This window comes from Microcebus murinus, chromosome 20 (assembly GCF_040939455.1).
Source record: "Microcebus murinus isolate Inina chromosome 20, M.murinus_Inina_mat1.0, whole genome shotgun sequence".
In the NCBI taxonomy this organism is placed as follows: domain Eukaryota; kingdom Metazoa; phylum Chordata; class Mammalia; order Primates; family Cheirogaleidae; genus Microcebus; species Microcebus murinus.
In genome coordinates this window covers 1,893,666-1,914,168 of record NC_134123.1, presented here as the reverse complement: position 1 = coordinate 1,914,168, position 20,503 = coordinate 1,893,666, and the positions used below count along the sequence as shown (strand labels likewise).

The 20,503-nt window shown below is 38.5% G+C and overlaps 1 protein-coding gene across 1 annotated transcript in view; it reads left to right on the top strand.

Annotated features, from left to right (window-relative positions):
- The window catches only part of VPS35 (VPS35 retromer complex component), a 36,091-nt gene extending 16,648 nt beyond the window's left edge, over positions 1–19,443 (top strand). Inside the window, exons 7-17 of the mRNA XM_012773853.3 lie at positions 2,270–2,353; positions 2,785–2,894; positions 4,795–4,891; positions 4,998–5,146; positions 7,646–7,853; positions 8,268–8,423; positions 10,335–10,457; positions 15,400–15,579; positions 16,222–16,461; positions 16,869–17,012; positions 18,489–19,443. Of these exons, the coding sequence (XP_012629307.1) occupies positions 2,270–2,353; positions 2,785–2,894; positions 4,795–4,891; positions 4,998–5,146; positions 7,646–7,853; positions 8,268–8,423; positions 10,335–10,457; positions 15,400–15,579; positions 16,222–16,461; positions 16,869–17,012; positions 18,489–18,668 (1,671 nt within the window). The 3' untranslated portion in view covers positions 18,669–19,443. The remainder of the gene's footprint in view (positions 1–2,269; positions 2,354–2,784; positions 2,895–4,794; positions 4,892–4,997; positions 5,147–7,645; positions 7,854–8,267; positions 8,424–10,334; positions 10,458–15,399; positions 15,580–16,221; positions 16,462–16,868; positions 17,013–18,488) is intronic.
- Positions 19,444–20,503: the final 1,060 nt, after the last annotated feature.

Below are 20,503 nucleotides of genomic sequence, written 5' to 3'. Positions count from 1 at the left end.
TCAAGATTTACTCTATTAGCTGGGCATGGTCCCAGCTACTCTGGAGGCTGAGGCAGGAGGATTGCTTGAGCACTCAGGTCACAGTTCGAAGTTTACAGTAAGCAATGATGCCACTGCACTCCAGGCTGGGCAACAGTGAGACCCTGTTTCTTAAAAAAAATTTGCTCTAAAATTACACCGCTAGGATTACGTAGTGGCTCACACCAGTAATCCTAGCACTCTGGGAGGCCAAGGCAGGTGGATTGCTCAAGGTCAGGAGTTCAGAACCAGCCTGAGCAAGAGCGAGACCCTGTCTCTACTAAAAATAGAAAGAAATTAATTGGCCAAATATATAGAAAAAATTAGCTGGCATGGTGGTGCATGCCTGTAGTCCCAGCTACTCCGGAGGCTGAGGCAGGAGGATTGCTTGAGCCCAGAAGTTTGAGGTTGCTGTGAGCTAGGCTGACCCCACAGCACTCTAGCCTAGGCAATAGAGTCAGACTGTGTCTCAAAAAAAAAAAAAAATTATAGTAAGTTCATGTGATATTGGTGAAAAGGATAGACACGTAAATCAATGGAGGGAATAAAGCAGGGATTGCCAAACTTTTCCCGTAAAGGACCAGAGAGTAAGTAGTTTTTGGCTTTGCATACCATATGGTCTATGAATAAATACTACAGGTATAGTGCAAAAGCAGCCACAGTCCATATGGAAGTGAATAGGTATGGCTGTGTTATACTAAAATTTTGTTTGTAAAAACAGGCAGTGAGCTAGATTTGCCAGTATCTGAATTGGATAATCCATACATAGACCTGCATATATATGATCAGTTATTTTTGTAAAAGTGCAAAGGCAACCTTTTCAACAAATGGTTCTGGAACAATTGGACAGCTATATGCAAACAAATTTCAGTCAATTGAAACCTGAAACAAAGTTCAGTCAAACTGAACCTTGACTTCCCACATATCTTGTAGAAAAACTGTAAAAATGGATCAGAGACCTAAATATAAAACTTAAAAGTATTAGAAGAGGCCGGGCGCGGTGGCTCACACCTGTAATCCTAGCACTCTGGGAGGCCGAGGGGGGAGGATCACTCAGGTCAGGAATTTCAGACCAGCCTGAGCAAGAGTGAGACCCCGTCTCTACTAAAAACAGAAATTTATTGGCCAACTAAAAACTATAGAAAAAATTAGCCGGGCATGGTGGTGCATGCCTGTAGTCCCGGCTACTCGGGATGCTGAGGCAGAAGGATCCCTTGAGGTTTGAGGTTCCTGTGAGTTGCGCTGACGCCATGGCACTCTAGCCCAGGCAACAGAGTGAGACTCTTTTCTCAAAAAAAAAGGAAATGTTTATGACCTTGTATTATACAAAGATTTCCGAAGACACAAGTACAAACCATAAAGAAAAAAACTGATAAAATGGGCTTCATTCTTTTGCTAAGTAAAAATTTTTGCTAAGACTTTTTTTTTTAAAAACGTATATAATTTTCAAGTTTAGAAATGAAGTATAGGTGAGAAAAATCTTAAATATGATTTTCAAGTTAGTAGTTCAAATATGTTAATTAAAGGAGTAGCTTAGCAGCCGGGTGCAGTGGCTCATGCCTGTAATCCTAGCACTCTGGGAGGCTGAGGCAGGTGGATTGCTTGAGGTCAGGAGTTTGAAACCAGCCTGAGCAAGAGCGAGACCCTGTCTCTACTATAAATAGAAAGAAATTAATTGGCCAACTAATACATATAGAAAAAATAATTAGCCGGGCATTGTGGTACATGCTTGTAGTCCCAGCTGCTGAGGAGGCTAAGGCAGGAGGATTGCTTGAGTCCAGGAGATTGAGGTTGCTGTGAGCTGGGCTGACGCCACGGCACTCGCTCTAGCCTGGGCAACAAAATGAGACTCTGTCTCAAAAAAAGAAAGGAGTAGCTTAGGGCCAGGCGTGGTAGCTCATGCCTGTAATCCTAGGACTCTGGGAGGCCAAAGCAGGAGGATTGCTCAAGGCCAGGAGTTCGAAACTAGCCTGAGCAAGAGCGAGACCTCCGTCTCTACTAAAAAATAGATAGAAATTAATTGACTAAAAACGTATATGGAAAAAATTAGCTAGGCATGGTGGCGCATGCCTATAGTCCCAGCTACTAGGGAGGCTGAGGCAGAAGGATCGCTTGAGCCCAGTTTGAGGTTGCTGTGAGCTAGGCTGATGTCACAGCACTATAGCCCGGGCAACAGAGTGAGATTCACTCTCTCTCAAAAAAAAAGGAATAGCTTAGGATTTTGAATTCTTACATTTTTTTTTTTTCCTAGATTGTTTTGACTGGCATATTGGAGCAAGTTGTGAATTGTAGGGATGCTTTGGCTCAAGAATATCTCATGGAATGTATTATTCAGGTAGGTGAGAACATTTATTTCATTTTTTAAAATGACTCATTTTATCTTTCATTAAATTTGATGGTTTTGAAAAAAATCTTTTTAGAATAGAAAATAAGCTTTCCTGAATAAAGATTTTTCTTATAACCAACTAAAACCTTGGTCTTTGAATTGATGTGGTTTTGTTTTTTTTTTTCTCAAAAATATAGCAAAGTGTAATATCTGAGTGTCCTAGGTCTTACTAGCTTTAGTTTAATTTTAGGTGTACTTTGGTTAGTGGAATATTTCTGTCTGGGTTTATGTTTAGAGAGGCTCAAAAATAGTGTATTTGAGTTGAGTTGTATGAGATTAAAATGGTTTTTTCTACATATGTGAACTTTAAATACCATACATGAGTTCTGAATATTACTGGAAATGTTTTTACTGATATCCATCAATTATTTGGTTTTCAGGTTTTCCCTGATGAGTTCCACCTTCAGACTTTGAATCCTTTTCTTCGGGCCTGTGCTGAATTACACCAAAATGTAAATGTGAAAAACATAATCATTGCTCTAATTGATAGGTAAGACCTTCCAACACTGGAGGGTAGATGCTCTAAGCCTTGTTTGTGAATTACTTGTTTCTATCTTCATTATATATATTCTTTAATGTCATTATATTTAAAATAATTTAGCTCTGTGAGTGTGGGTATGCCTAGGTTAGGCATGAAAGAGATTTAGCTTTTAATTGTGCAGGAGGCATGGACATAATGAATTTTTAATCTATGCACTTCATTGACATTTAAAGACATTGTTGTACAGAACTATTACTTAAATCTTACAAATCCAGAGATCATTGAAGAACAAAATTTGGTTTTTTTTTTACCATGATGTAAGTTATCTTTCAGTAAGAACTGATTTAATTTAGAGTTTATCAAGTAGCCATAAGATATAGATGATTAAGAATGCTCAAGTAATCATCCTATCATCACATTTTCTTAAAGAAGAATTTTAAGAAAATGATACTTAAAGTATCATTTTAAATATGTTTAGAAGAACCCCTTTTAAATTTTAAAGAAATTTTAAATTTTAAAGAAATAAATTTTATTTTCTTAGCCATTGGTCTTACTTAGTTAGAAATATAAAACTTAGGGCTAGGTATAGTGGCTCATGCATATAATCCCAGCACTTTCGGAGGCAGAGGCAGGAGGATCACTTGAGGCCAGGAGTTCAAGACTAGCCTGGGCAACATAACAAGACCTCCATCTTTACAAAACAAAATAATAAAAAAATTAGCCAAGTCTGGTGGCATATGCTTGTAGTCCTAGCTACTTGGGAGGGCAAGGTGGGAAGATTACTTAAGCCCAAGTGTTTGAGGTTGCAGTGAGCTATGATGACACCACTGCATTCTCACCTGTGTAACAGAGAAAGACCATGTCTCAAAGGAAAAAAAAAAAAACAAAATTAAAAAACTTGGCCTGCGGGGAGGGGGGGAAATGGGCATTTATTGAAACCTTCAAATCTGTACCCCCACAATATGCCGAAATAAAAAAATAAAAATAAAAAATAAATAAATAAAATAGAAAATAGAACTTGAAAAAAAAAAACATAAAAACTTAGCCTTTGATAATGACTTTAACAAGTGACTCCTTAGCAACCATGCTGTGTGGTAGTGTATAACATCTATCCTACTTGTGAGCATTGTCATGAGACCGGAAATGGAAGTGAAGATTTATTTCTGCAAATACCTTTTCTTATTTTTTTAACTATGTAATTAAATTATTAGTTCTAAAGTATGAGAATTTATATAACAGAATTCTCCAAATTATCAGCTTAGTTCTAGGCAGCAAAGTTACATGTTTATTGGGCCTACCCTTACAAGAAGCTAGAAACTGGAATTTCACATCTTTGATATAATGCATGTAGCCATTCCTGTCAGTAGTGATTTTAAATGTAGATGTAGCTGTGACCCTGACACTTAGTAATAATGAAACACACATTATTTGAATAGTATAAGATGTAGGAAATAAAGTTAACTTTATTACTTTTGGAATTAGTTGTATTTTAAACTTAATAGTAGTAAAAATGAAGAATCTTAAAATAGTCAATGTACTTTTATTTTTTAAAGATTATTTATTTAAATAATGGCTGTTGAATACATTTGTCACTTTAATGTATTTCTCTCCATATGTCCTTAATTAGGTTTCAAAGAGTTTTTTTAAATTGGCCTACTGAAAGTCTGTTGAGTATGGCATAAAGTAGGAAAGCCTATGAGATGAGCCATCGTTGGCAAAACCATGTAGTTAACGATGAATTGAGGGAAGGATCAACTACACTCAACGTGTTCCTTTAAAACCTTTTTACTATTCTAGGAGAAATACACTCGTATAAAATACAGAAAAGCAATAAAGAATAAAATGTCATCCATGATCCCACTACCCAAATCCCTATATCTTTTAAAATAAAGATTGTTTGCTTTTTTAGGTTAGCTTTATTTGCTCACCGTGAAGATGGACCTGGAATCCCAGCAGATATTAAACTATTTGACATATTTTCACAGCAGGTGGCTACAGTGATACAGGTTTGTATAGCTTTTCTCCTAAGTTCTCAAAACTTTGAAATTTCTTTGCTGGTAGATCCTTTTGTAATTGTTTAAAATAAATTATATGGTTTTCTAAATATTCCAGTCAAGACAGGACATGCCTTCAGAGGATGTTGTATCTTTACAAGTCTCTCTAATTAATCTTGCCATGAAATGTTACCCTGATCGTGTGGACTATGTTGATAAAGTTCTAGAAACAACAGTGGATATATTCAATAAGCTCAACCTTGAACAGTAAGTCAAAGTTATATTTTTGTGAAAATCTTCATAGGGCACTTTTTTGTCCCAGATTTATTTTTCTTGTTTTAAGCATGTATTAAGATTGTCATACTTGGCGCCAAATCAGGGTAGAATGTGGTTACCAATTACTTGGTTGTGTACATTAATGAAGAAAGAGTGGTACCCATGGACCATAGGTAGTCTTCAGGGATCAATGTCTCCAGTTCAGACCCCTTTTTTGTATATGAATGAGCTTGTTTTTAAACTGGTAAGGAAACTTTGTCAAGCAGTATTTCTTTTTTTTTTTTTTTTTTTTTTTTTGAGACAGAGTCTCACTTTGTTGCCCAGGCTAGAGTGAGTGCCCTGGCGTCCTAGCTCACAGCAACCTCAAACTCCTGGGCTCGAGTGATCCTTCTGCCTCAGCCTCCCGGGTAGCTGGGACTACAGGCATGCGCCACCATGCCCGGCTAATTTTTTTAATATATATATTAGTTGGCCAATTAATTTCTTTCTATTTATAGTAGAGACGGGGTCTCGCTCTTGCTCAGGCTGGTTTTGAACTCCTGACCTTCAGCAATCCGCCCGCCTCGGCCTCCCAAGAGCTAGGATTACAGGCGTGAGCCACAGCGCCCGGCCAAGCAGTATTTCTATAAGAAATAATTTCCTTACAGATGAGTAAATTGTGAGAAACTAGGGGCATATACATATTTAAGGTGCAGAATTAAATTGTTTAAAATTTTGGGTTTTTTTGTATTTTTAGCTTTGAAAGTATAATATGCTGTTTCCTACTCGAAGCTTCCTCAACTATTCTTTCCTAGAACTGTGGCATCCTCTAGTGGCCACTGGGCAGTTCTAATCCTGTTGCCTTTCTTGGCAGTTTCCTGTCTAGAATTGGGTCTAGCCAGGCCCCTTCTTTTCTCCTTGTTATTCAGAATTTCACCTCATGTCATCTTTTTCCTTTCCATCTCCCTTCCAGTGGTTCAGCTGCATCAGGAAAATTTCTTCCTCTTCATCGTCATCTTCTTTTTTTTTAATCTTTTTATTACCTTTTTTCTTTTGGTCATTCTCATTTTTCTGTGAACTAAAAAAGATTCCAGATCTTTAATGATAAGTGTGAGAGAAAATGAATAAATGTGAGAGAAAATTAAATGATATCTTCCCCCAGTAAGTGAGTTTTAAAGTAAAAATAGACCAAATAATTAGAAATACCAATCTCTAAAGAGGTTATAATAAATGCCCACATATGCCTCAGTGTCCTCGGTAGCTCCTACAAGCTACTATTACTTTAAATTAAACCTGCTTTTTCTTAATCACCAACATCTGGCACAGAAGATACAGTTTTTGTATTTTTCTATTCTGTTGAATTCTTGGTTTTGTGTGGATTTTTTTTTCTACTTATTTTCATCATGAACATACAAATAGTATTGGCTGCTCTAGGAACCAAACTACCGTGTTTCCCCCAAAATAAGACGTACCCATAAAATAAGCCCTAGCAAGGCCGGGCGTGGTGGCTCACGCCTGTAATCCTAGCACTCTGGGAGGCTGAGGCAGGCAGATTGCTCGAGCTCAGGAGTTCAAAACCAACCTGAGCAAGAGTGAGACCCCGTCTCTACTATGAATAGAAAGAAATTAATTGGCCAACTAATATATATAGAAAAAATATGCTGGGCATGGTGGTGCATGCCTGTAGTCCCAGATACTTGGGAGGCTGAGGCAGAAGGATCACTTGAGCCCAGGAGTTTGAGGTTGCTTTGAGCTAGGCTGACGCCATGGCACTCACTCTAGCCTGGGCAACAAAGTAAGACTCTGTCTCAAAAAAAAAAACATAAGCCCTAGCAGAATTTCTAAGCATTTGTGTAATATAAGCCCTACCCTGAAAATAAGACCTAGTGATGGGCGTGGCTACACAGCATATCTGCACAACTGATGCATTTCGTCATGGAGTGGTAAAGAAGATGAGCAACCCTTCTTATCTGCCCCATCGTGACAGCTACTATCCCAGAGGTGACCTGAAAGGTGCGGGCAGCCCCACCAACAAGGTCAGCTCCCCCGTCAGGTCCCAGCCATCCTGTGCGTGCTGCAAGCTGAGGCTTTGAGGGGAAAATAACACATCCCCTGAAAATAAACCCTAGGGTATCTTCTTGAGAAAAAATACATATAATGCCCTGTCTTATTTTCGGGGAAACATAGTACTACTTAAAATACTTTCCTTAGAAATGTTGTCAAATTCTAGACAATCATCTTAACTACAGCTTTACAATCTGTTCATGAGTTGGAGATGATCTTATTTTGTATCTCTAGAACAATCATAGATGAATAAATGTTTGTGTGTAGATAGTCATCTTTATCCTCTTTGAAGGAGATCATTGGACTGTTCTGGAGTATTGTGATTCACTTGACCCATTTCCTTTAATGTGTAAATGAAAAATTTCAAATACTTATGAAATAAGCGCTATTTGTATGTATAGAAAGTTAATTTTATTCATTAAAGGGCTGCTGTTTTTCTTTTTGTAGTATTGCTACCAGTAGTGCTGTTTCAAAGGAGCTCACCAGACTTTTGAAGATACCTGTTGACACTTACAACAATATTTTAACAGTCTTGAAATTAAAACATTTTCACCCACTCTTTGAGTACTTTGACTATGAGTCCAGAAAGAGCATGAGTTGTTATGTACTTAGTAATGTTCTGGATTATAACACAGAAATTGTCTCTCAAGACCAGGTAAGAGAATACCTACATGCTATTTTAGGGGAATAGACAGTGTAGTTACAATTTTAGACCTGGAGACCTAGACACTTGAGGTGGGTGGGGAGGGTAATTAACTACTAAAGGAAAGTTACAAGTAGCTTATTCATTATATAAATTAAAAAATTGGAATGTATAAAGAAGAATTATAAAACACAATCCCACCAGAAAGAGAATAACCACTGTTAATTAACATTTGATGAATCTCTTTCCAGATTTTTTTTGTCTATATGTGTGTGTATTGACATGCACGTATCAACTTTATCACCGAAAAAAAGAATTATCTTCCTGATACTATTTTGTGACTTACACAACTGGAAACACTTTCAATATGGCTTTATATATTGATGGTTTCACCTCAGTGGGTTTCTTGTGTGTCTCATGTTGTAGGTGGACTCCATAATGAATTTGGTATCCACATTGATTCAAGATCAGCCAGATCAACCTATAGAAGACCCTGATCCAGAAGACTTTGCTGATGAGCAGAGCCTTGTGGGCCGATTCATTCATCTTCTGCGATCTGAGGACCCTGATCAGCAGTACTTGGTATGAGTTAACTCTTACTATAACCCTTCATCAGCTCCTAGTGAAATCACTTCTATATGTGAAATCACATATGGAAGTGCTCAAAGTTTAATTCGACTTTTGGTCTTTAGAAGGCTTTGGAAGAATTGAAACTGAATTAAAGATTCATGGCATAATTTGCATAATTGTTTGTAAACTTATAAAGAATATACAGAACAAGTCAGTTACTCTAATTTCTTTTAAATACTGCTTGAGAATTGCGGAAAAGCCTGTCTCGTAATTTTAGGTGTCTCCCGTAATTATTCTATGTTCATTTTCAATCTGAACTATAGTGCTTTTAGAAATGTTTAATTGCTTATTGTAGTAAACTTTAAAACATAAGAAACATAATCCTTATTCAATTTTATTTTTCCAAGTTTTCCAAATATAAGTTGTATTTGTTGGTCACATTGAAAATGTGTGAAAGATTTTAAAATTCAATTTGCCTTTTCCTTAACCCTTTTTCCTGATAAAGAACAAACAGATGAGGTTCTCTCTTTAGTCTTCTCTCTTTAGTTCTCTCATTAGTCTTCAATAAGTCTTTGTGAAATAAATATGTTGCCTGAATGTGGGTATTGGATACTGCATAGTTTATTTCAATGAAGGGTAGCGTGATTGGCTGCTTAATTATTATTTGGAAAAGTAGTTTACCCATTGTTGGATGCATAAGGCTGTTGGGTTACTATAATGAAAAACACCTTTGCTTATGCATATGTCCTAACTATCTCCCTCTGTTGACTTTCTTTGTCGTAGTTGACACTCTCATACTCCTTCATAATCAGGTGAAATAAGAGGCTGGCTTCTGTTGTTAGTATGACAGTCTGTGACTTGGCTTAGTAACAAACATTCCAAGCCCTGTAGTATCATGTTCTGTGAGCTGCGTGATCTGTACACAATGACTGATTGGTCAAAGATTTTAACTGATATCCTCATATTTCTATTTGAAATTGTATGTATTTGTGTGTTTGTGTTTTCATATTCTGTTGCATACCAAAGGTAGTGGTTAGGAAGTGTGCCTTCCACATGTATATGGCTGATCAGTTATTCTGATGTGCAGAGACATTTAAGGACAGGATCTTTAGCTCTCTTACCCATGTATTATAGCAGAGAAATTTACAAAACCTGAATATGTCACATATTGTGTCACACATATTAAAAAGTATCTTATGAATTCTGTGGTTTTCTTGTCTATTTCTTTTTTTTCTGAAATAATGGTATTTTTTCCAGAAACAGCCATGCTTCATAATGCTTCTTTTAGAGTGCATTGGCATTTGCCTTGATTTAAGTGGTCTTAATATTTTTCTGAATAAGGAGATATGATATACCAGCAATATACATATAGCTGTTTTTTGTCACAACAATAGTTAACATTTTCTGAGCTTATTCCTTGTGGTAGGTACTGGTAACAGGTCATATGTGTTATTTAATCTTCCCAACAACCTTACAAGAGGTATACTACCCCATTTTGCAAATGAAGCATATGGCTAAGAGAAGGTAAATAGTAAATAATTTGCCCAGGGTCACACAGGCAGTAAGTATTAGAATCCTTTTAAATGTGATTCTGTCAGTTTACTAGAGAGCCTGCATTCTTGAGAACAAAGTATACTTCGTACATGTGTGTATAAAAATATATTCAACCATATCTATTTCTAACTAGCTACCTTGGCCAGGTTACACAACCTATCGAAACCTCAGGCTTCCCCATTTGTCTCTAGGGTGACTGTGATAACTTGAGGACACAAATACACAAAGTACCTATCATAAAGCCTGGTACATTGTAGGTATTCACGAAATGGTAGCAATGATGATTAGAACTCCCACTTTGCTTTATAAGTGATTAATCATAGTATGAAAAAGGTTTTTTAAAGTTTTGGTTTTTTTTTTTTTGGTCAGATTTTAAACACAGCACGAAAACATTTTGGAGCTGGTGGAAATCAGCGGATTCGCTTCACACTGCCTCCTTTGGTATTTGCAGCATACCAGCTGGCTTTTCGATACAAAGGGAATTCTAAAGTGGTGGGTTTACCTTTAAGTATGTAATTACTACTTTCTGTTTCTCCTTACTGTGTGTATGTTAGTTTTATATTATAGAAAATTTCAAACATATACAAAAATAGACAGTGGTATAATAAAATTCCATTTTCAGTAACTCTCAATTTGTGTTAAATATTCCTAACATGTTGGTGAATCACATACTAGCTGAGGGATCACATAAAAACACTTAGAAATGAAAGATTAAAACAGTTTAAATTTATGCTACAACTTTTTCCTAGGTTCTAATTCAGGTTAGCTTTGCTTAATGAAAAGGCCCGGCATTGCATAGTCATTTCTGTCTAAAATTATGTGATTGAATAATGTCACGAGTTGTATGCAATTTTTTATGAACTTATTTCTTTCTCAAACAGAATCATGGCTTAAGTCTTCATTGGTGTAGTTTTGAAGAAGATACCTCAATGTGATGTACCTGAAAGTTGGACAGCCATGTTAAGGAACAAACCTTAGTAAACTTAATTTTCTAATAATGTAGAAAACAGATTTTTTCTGTAGACCTACCAGGATGACACAGCACCTTTGGCCAATTTTTATAAGGCCAGTTTCTCATTCACTCTCTATTCCAGCATTTTAACAGATAATTACTTGTGAACATAACAATAAAAATAGCAACTAGCCTATATTTCAAAGCTATAGTGATTAAAATAGTATGGTACTGTCATAAAAAAAGACATATAGACCAATACATGAGAATAGCATCCAAAAATTAAACCCGTGCATATACTGTAAACTAATCTTTGATAAGGGTGCTAAGAATATACAATGAGGAAATGACAGTCTCCGATAAATGGCATTGAGAAAACTGGGTATCCATATGCAAAAGAATGGAATTAGGCCAGGCGTGGTGGCTCACGCCTGTAATCCTAGCATTCTGGGAGGCCGAGGTGGGAGGATGGCTCGAGGTCAGGAGTTTGAGACCAGCCTGAGCAAGAGTGAGACCCCGTCTCTACTAAAAATAGAAAGAAATTAGCTGGACAACTAAACATCTATATAGAAAAAATTAGCCAGGCATGGTGGTACATGCCTGTAGTCTCAGCTACTTGGGAGGCTGAGGCAGAAGGATTGCTTGAGCCCAGGACTTTGAGGTTGCTGTGAGCTGAGCTGACACCACAGCACTCTAGCCCAGGCAACAGAGCAAGACTCTGTCTCAAAGAAAAAGAATGAAATTAGATCCTTACTTTGCACTATATACAATAATGAACTTGAAATGGATTGAAGACTTACATGTAAGACCTGAATCTATGAAACTAAAAGAAAACATAGGGAAAAACCTCCTTGATTAATCTAGGTAATGATTCTTTTTTTTTTTTTTTTTTTTGAGATAGAGTCTCACTTTGTTGCTCAGGCTAGAGTGAGTGCCATGGCATCAGCCTAGCTCACAGCAACCTCAAACTCCTGGGCTCAAGCGATCCTGCTGCCTCAGCCTCCCAAGTAGCTGGGACTACAGGCATGCGCCACCATGCCCTGCTAATTTTTTCTGTATTAGTTGGCCAATTAATTTCTTTCTATTTATAGTAGAGACGGGGTCTCGCTCTTGCTCAGGCTGGTTTCAAACTCCTGACCTCAAGCAATCCACCCGCCTTGGCCTCCCAGAGTGTTAGGATTACAGGCGTGAGCCACCTCGCCGGGCCTGGTAATGATTCTTTTGATTTGACACCAAAAACACAGGCAGCAAAAGCAAAAGTAAGCAAGTGGGACTACATTAAACTAACTTCTGTACAGCAAAGGAAACAGCAGGTTGATGAAACAACCTATGGAATAGGAGGAAATATTTGTAAACTATGCATTTGATACAGGGTTAATATCAAAAATATATAGGAAACTCAACTTAATAGCAAGAGGACAAATAACCTGATTAAAGAATGGGCAAAGGATCTGTGTAGACATTTTTTTCAAAGAAAATATACAAATAGCCCACAGGTATGTGAAAAGGCTCTGAGCATCACTAATTATCAGCCAGGCTTGGTGGTTCACACCTGTAATCCTAGCACTCTGGGAGGCCGAGGTGGGAGCCTTGCTTGAGGTCAGCAAGTTCAAGACCAGCCTGAGCAAGAGCAAGACCCCATCTCTACTAAGAATACAAAAATTTAACCAGGCTAATAAAAATAGAAACAAACAAAAAATTAGTCAGGCGTGGTGGTGAGCACCTATAGTCCCAGCTCCTTGGGAGGCTGAGGAAGAAGGATTGCTTGAGCCCAGGACTTTGAGGTTGATGTGAGCTGGGCTCATGCCACAGCACTCTAGCCCAGGCAACAGAGCAAGACTCTGTCTCAAAAAAAAAAAAAAAAGGCCCGGCGCGGTGGCTCACGCCTGTAATCCTAGCACTCTGGGAGGCTGAGGCGGGCGGATTGCTCGAGCTCAGGAGTTCGAAACCAGCCTGAGCAAGAGCGAGACCCCATCTCTACTATAAATAGAAAGAAATTAATTGGCCAACTAATATATATATACAAAAAAAAATTAGCCGGGCATGGTGGCGAATGCCTGTAGTCCCAGCTACTTGGGAGGCTGAGGCAGAAGGATTGCTTGAGCCCAGGAGTTTGAGGTTGCTGTGAGCTAGGCTGACGCCACGGCACTCACTCTAGCCTGGACAACAAAGTGAGACTCTGTCTCAAAAAAAATAAAAAAAAATCATTATCAGGAAAGTGCAAATCAAAAACATAATGATTCCTCTGCTTCTCTGGAAAAAAAAAAAAAAGATTAAAAAAAAAATAGGCCAGGCGTGGTGGCTCACCCCTGTAATCCTAGCACTCTGGGAAGCCGAGGCGGGCAGGTTGCTTGAGGTCAGGAGTTCGAAACCAGCCTGAGCAAGAGCGAGACCCCCGTCTCTACTATAAATAGAAAGAAATTAATTGGCCAACTAATATATATAGAAAAAATTAGCCGGGCATGGTGGCGCATGCCTGTAGTTCCAGCTACTTGGGAGGCTGAGGCAGCAGGATTGCTTGAGCCCTGGAGTTTGAGGTTGCCATGAGCTAGGCTGACGCCATGGCACTCACTCTAGCCTGGGCGACAAAGCAAGACTCTGTCTCAAAATAAAATAATGAAAAACTAAAATAAAAAAACATAATGAGATACGACGTACACCTATTAGAATGGCTATTATAAAAATGACAAAAGATAACAAGTGTTGGTGAGAATGTAGAGTAACAGGAATTCTTGTATACTGATGATCGGAATGTAAACTAGTATAGCCATTATGAAAAATTGCATGTGAATGACTGTAATGTTTCTAGAAAGATAGCAATAAGTAGACTGTTAAATGATCCAGTAATTTCACTACTGAGAATTTATACTGAGGAAGTAATTAGGGTTCAGTAAAGCTTTGTGTATACAGAATGTTCATTATGGCATTACAGGTAGTTTCTAAAGGGAATGAATAAATCATGCTACATCCAGTTTGTGCAATATTTTCTAGTCATTAAAATGATTTAAAATTTCTTTCATTGTCATGAGGAAAATTGTTATGACAAAAATAAGTGAAAGAAAAGTTGGATCCAAATTATTTGAAGTATGAGCCCAATTTTATTTAACTCTTCTCAGTAAGCTACTTTAAAGTAGAAAACAAAACCATACACAAAGATCCCAGTTACATTATTTACATAGAAAAAAAAAAAAAGAATGTTACCAGTGCTTATTGCTGGGTGGTAGTTTTAGGGATGATTTGTGGATGATTTTGTGTATTTTCCTAATTTAGGAATATTACTTTTCTGATCAGAAAAAATAAATGTATATACAAAAATTGCAAAGGCAGTAATCTCATGGATTTTATTTATTTATTTATTTTTTTGAGACAGAGTCTCGCTTTGTTGCCCAGGCTAGAGTGAGTGCCGTGGCATCAGCCTCGCTCACAGCAACCTCAAACTCCTAGGCTCAAGCAATCCTCCTTCCTCAGCCTCCCAAGTAGCTGGAACTATAGGCATGCGCCACCATGCCCGGCTAATTTTTTCTATATATATTAGTTGGCCAATTAATTTCTTTCTATTTATAGTAGAGACGGGGGTCTCACTCTTGCTCAGGCTGGTTTCGAACTCCTGACCTCGAGCAATCTGCCCGCCTTGGCCTCCCAGAGTGCTAGGATTACAGGCGTGAGCCACTGTGCCCAGCCAATCTCATGGATTTTTAAAAAATTAATTTTTATTATTTTTTTTTAAGCAGAGTCTTGCTCTGTCTTGCCCAGTCTAGAGAGCTGTGACATCAGCTTAGCTCACAGCAACTTCAAACTCCTGAGCTCAAACAATCCTCCTGCCTCAGACTCCCAAGTAGCTGGAACTACAGGCATGTGCCACCATGACCGGCTAATTTTTTCTATTTTCAGTAGAGATGGGGTCTCACTCTTGCTCAGGCTGGTCTCTAACTCCTGCCCTCAAGCTATCCTCCTGTCTTGGCCTTCCAGAGAGCTAGGATTACAGGCGTGAGCCACTGCTCCTGGCAGAGTCTCACTCTCTTGCCTGGGCTAGAGTGCCGTGGCGTCAGCCTAGCTCACAGCAACCTCATACTCCTGGGCTCAAGCGATCCTGCTGCCTCAGCCTCCCAAGTAGCTGGGACTACAGGCATGTGCCACCATGCCCGGCTAATTTTTTCTATATATATTAGTTGGCCAATTATTTTCTTTCTATTTATAGTAGAGACGGGTCTCGCTCTTGCTCAGGCTGGTCTTGAACTACTGAGCTCAAGCGACTCTCCTGCCTTGGCCTCCCAGAGTCAAATGGATTTTTTGAAAAGATTGTCTTCTTGATATATTTGTGTATTCCATAAATGAGACAGAGAAGTAAAGTGACAAGAAAACTGTAAGCTTAACTTAGAGCTTTCACTGTTTTGTTCTATTAGGAACTTTAAATAAGTTGGATATTCTTGAGCAAGTTAATTTTGAACTTATGGTAACTTAAAATATTTTTTCTTGTTTTAGGATGACAAATGGGAAAAGAAATGCCAGAAGATTTTTTCATTTGCTCACCAGACTATCAGTGCTTTGATCAAAGCAGAGCTGGCAGAATTACCCTTAAGACTTTTTCTTCAAGGAGCGCTAGCTGCTGGAGAAATTGGTTTTGAAAATCATGAAACAGTAGCATATGAATTTATGTCCCAGGTGATGATCTGTTCTCTTTTCTGGGTTGTCTAGTCAGTTTCGCTAAGTTCAAACACTTGTTTGTAATTACAGTGGTAGTGCATGTGTATTTACTGTTTTCATTGAATATGTAACTACTGCTTTCTCTCCATCGTGGAACCTGTAATATTATAGTCATTGACTGATATGGAGCAGCAAAACTGGGTGCTGGGTTCTGATGAAATCTAAGATTTCCAAGCGGGTCATGGTAAAAGTGTTTCATGGAAAAAAGGGCAATTCAGGAACTCTGGATTAAACAAAGTTGAAAGGGGTTTCTTTCTTTCTGTCTTTCTTTTTTTAAGAGATGAGATTTCACTATGTTGCCCAGGCTGCATTAGAACTCCTGGTTCAAGTAATCATCCTGCTTCAGCCTCCCACGTAGCTGGGACTACGAGTGCATATCATCGCACCTGGCTCTGAAACAGGTTTCTTTATTGCAACTTGTGAGCATTTTTACCATTTCTGCTGTGTGTTGTGCCTCTCCAAGAGAGGGCACAGCATGTTCTGATATGAAGGAACTGCAGAATGTCTCACAGGATGGAGGTTTGGTGTGAAGGACTTTGGAAAACACTTAAAAAGTAGATGGTTAGTCCCTAAAAATCCTTTCTGCTTTATGTCCACTAGGCATTTTCTCTGTATGAAGATGAAATAAGTGATTCCAAAGCACAGCTGGCTGCCATCACCTTGATCATTGGTACTTTTGAAAGGATGAAGTGCTTCAGTGAAGAGAATCATGAGCCCTTGAGGACTCAGTGTGCACTTGCTGCATCCAAACTTCTGAAGAAACCTGATCAGGGCCGAGCTGTGAGCACCTGTGCACATCTCTTCTGGTCTGGCAGAAACACAGACAAAAACGGGGAGGAGGTAAGGCCATTCCTGACTGCATTATAGGAGACTGGATCATTAACGGGGATTGATTGCCATGGCCTTGTGCTCTGGAGGTGAAACATTTGGGGTGCTTCGAAATCTGACAAAATTGCTTTGTTTTGTTAAAAGAAATGAAGTGGGCAGTAATGTATACAGAGTCTCATCTTGTGGTGAAGCTTCCACTCTGAGGATGTTGTAACATAGCAAGTTTATACCACTACCTACCTGTTTTGTTGTTTTTTTTAATACAGCTATATATTTAAAAAAAAGAAGAATGAAGAGTATTTAAATTTGTTGTGTCCCTTTAAAACACAAAAGAACACTGTAATGTTGCATTTGTTTGTATGAAAATGGGTAGTTTGGTTCATTAATCTCTGCACTATCTCCCTACTCGTTTATTTTAGCTTCACGGAGGCAAGAGGGTAATGGAGTGCCTAAAGAAAGCTCTAAAAATAGCAAATCAGTGCATGGACCCCTCTCTACAAGTGCAGCTGTTTATAGAAATTCTGAACAGATATATCTATTTTTATGAAAAGGAAAATGATGCGGTAAGTGAATTCATAAAGTGTTGTTAGTGAACTGATACTTTCCTTTCCTGCTCTTAGAAGATTTGATACATACAAAAGCTTATCATTCTGATATTTTGTATTTTGTCTGCAAGGTCAGACTTTGCAAGTCCACCTACTGGTTTCTTTCATCATGCAAAATCCTTTTCTGTCTACATAGATATGTCTCTTTAATTGAAGAACTAATGTGTACAAGAAAATTCTCATCTCTTTCGCTTAGGAGTATTGTAAAAAATAATCACTATCCGGTGGCTCACGCCTGTAATCCTAGCACTTTGGGAGGCCGAGGCGGGCGGATTGCTCAAGGTCAGGAGTTCGAAACCAGCCTGAGCGAGACCCCGTCTCTACCAAAAATAGAAATAAATTAATTGACCAACTAAAAAATATATATACAAAAAATTAGCCGGGCATGGTGGCGCATGCCTGTAGTCCCAGCTACTTGGGAGGCTGAGGCAGTAGGATCGCTGAGCCCCGGAGATTGAGGTTGCTGTGAGCCAGGCTGACGCCACGGCACTCACTCTAGCCTGGGCAACAAAGTGAGACTCTGTCTCAAAAGAAAAGAATCACTATCCATTGGAAAAATACAAAATAATTTGCAAGTGCTAAATAGTGGGCTGATTTATCATCATGGACTAGTTTAGGATAATTCCTACATGCATTATCCTTTGAGCAGTACAGTCTTTTTTTTTTTTTTTTTTTTTTTTTTGAGACAGAGTCTCGCTTTGTTGCCTAGGCTACAGTGAGTGCCGTGGCGTCAGCCTAGCTCACAGCAACCTCAAACTCCTGGCTTAAGCAATCCTTCTGCCTCAGCCTCCCTTTCGAACTCCTGACCTGGAGCAATCCGCCCACCTCGGCCTCCCAGAGAGCTAGGCTTACAGGCGTGAGCCACCGTTCTTGGCCAGCAGTACAGTCTTGGTCAAGATTTATAGGTTAGGTTGGGCGCAGTGGCTCACGCCTGTAATCCTAGCCCTCTAGGAGGATTGCTTAAGGTCAGTTCTAGACCAGCCTGACCAAGAATGAGACCCTGTCTCTACTAAAAATAGAAAGAAATTAATTGGCCAACTAAAAATATGTAGAAAAAATTAGCCGGGCATGGTGGCACATGCCTGTAGTCCCAGCAACTTGGGAGGCTGAGGCAGAAGGATTGCTTAAGCTCAAGAGTTTGAGGTTGCTGTCAGCTGGGCTGATGCCATGGCACTCTAGCCCGGGCAAAAGAGTGAGACTGTGTCTCAAAAAAAAAAAAAAGATTTGTAGGTTAAGTAATTTGCTTGATTCTTTTTTTTTTTTTTTGATGAATAGTCAATAGTTGTTCCTCAAATCAGGAATCATGTTCTCGCCTTTGTTTTTTCATAATTACTTAAGTAATTGATTAGAGTAACACAAGCTCTTCAAAACAGTGTTATTATCTTATTTTTGTGGTACATCGTTTATCATGAAATTGTACATATTCTTTTGTAGGTAACAATTCAGGTTTTAAATCAGCTTATCCAAAAGATCCGAGAAGACCTCCCAAATCTTGAGTCCAGTGAAGAAACAGAGCAGATTAACAAACATTTCCATAACACGCTGGAGCATTTGCGCTTGAGGCGGGAGTCACCAGAGTCTGAGGGGCCAATTTATGAAGGTCTCATCCTCTGAAAAGGAACCAGCTCACTGTACTCCTTTCCATGTATATTCAGTAAGGGTTTTATTATACTAGGTTTCCTGTCCATAGATTGTGCCTTTCAGAAATGCTGAGGTAAGTTTCCCATATCTTACCTGTGCTGTGTTTTACCCAGCACCTCCGACACTCACCTTCAGGACCTTATAAAGTTATTCAGTTCATAAGTGTTCAGGTAGCATGACTGATCTGCTATTTAAAATTCCTGTGACCTGTAAAAAAACAAATACAAAAACCACTTATCTCAGCTACTAATGAAGTTCTCCTTCCTTTTTTTCTGTTATGTTTCATTGTTGATGGTGTATTTTCTTCATTACTGGGGAGTACTAACCCAAAAGTGTCTGTCTCTTTGTTCTCTAGTCCAATTTGAGATTAATTTAGCAGAAAGGAATACCACGTGAAATTCAGCTTGGGCTTTTTCCCTAATGCAACATAAGGCCATGTGTAATATTTTCCCTAAAACTAGAATATGTTAATGCATGTTTGAGAATCTTAAAGTACCATGGTCAAAACCAGAAGCTATATTTTGCATATTTGGACTCAACCGTCTATTTAGAACTTAACGTTGTCCTCTGGTCATATTTATCAAAATAATTTGGTTCTAAATAGTATAAAATTGAAAATGTGATCTTATATAATTTATGTACAACATTCATTATTGTAAATTTAGAGGGAAATGCATCACAATTATCATGTTTTTTTTAAGTTTTTTTTTTTTTTGCACCAGTGAAACAATAAAGTTGCTCTTAATAATTTTGGAACTTTTTTTTTCCTTTCATACTATCTTGATTGATAAAAGGAGCTAGTAGAACCCTGTGGAATTTAATAGGCATTCTCATATGTTCATAGAGCTCACTTATTCAACTCCAGTTTTAAACACTTGTTGAACAAGGCACCATCTACTCTTTTGTCATGTATACCCATTTGCTTTCCTCAGCCTTACCCTGCGTTTCCTAAGGTGTGACGAATTCACATGAACTCCCAAAAGGCTCACCACCTATTCTAGTTATCTACTATAACAAATTATCCCAAAACTTAGTGTCTTAAAACAAGCATTTATCTCACAGTCTTACAGATGAGGAATTCGGGAGCAGCCTAACTGGCGGTTCCGACTCAGGGTGTTGCATAAGGCTGCGGATGACAGCTTGGCTGGGCTGCAGCCATCTGAGTGTTGGGGCTGATTTGTAAGCTCACTCGCGTTAGCTAGAGGCATGAGTTCCTCTCCTCGAGGGTCTTCCTATAGGGTGGCTTGAGTGTCCTCACAGTGTGGTAGCTGGCTTCCGCAGAGTGAATGATCTGAAAGAGAGCAAGGAGGAAACCACAGTACCTTTTTAAGACGTAACTGTGGAAGCAACACTATCATTTTGGCCTTATTCTATTAGAAGAGAGTCATTAAGTCTAGTCCATACTCAAAGGTCGGGAAATTAAGTTTCACCTCGAGAAGGGAGAAATAGCAAAGAATTTATAGACATTTTTAAATGACTATATCACTTAACACCCCACCATCTGCCCTCCCATTGTCTAGCACTTGTTAGGCTTTACATGAATAAATGTTTCTAAAGTGATAAAATTAGTACCATTAAAATATATCATGTTAAGCCTTCCTGTGGTCTTAGTCCAACAAAGCCCTTTCTGTTCTTTGCAAGTGTTAATTTATCCTTTATAAACTTGATTATGGATTAAAGGTTGACTTGTCCATTTTATTTACATGTTATGTAAAATGTAGCTGGAAAAGTAAAAAATAGATGACTTGAGAATACTTGCATTTGAGCTCAATTGGAGAGGACGGATCAGAGGTACAGGGTGTAAAGTA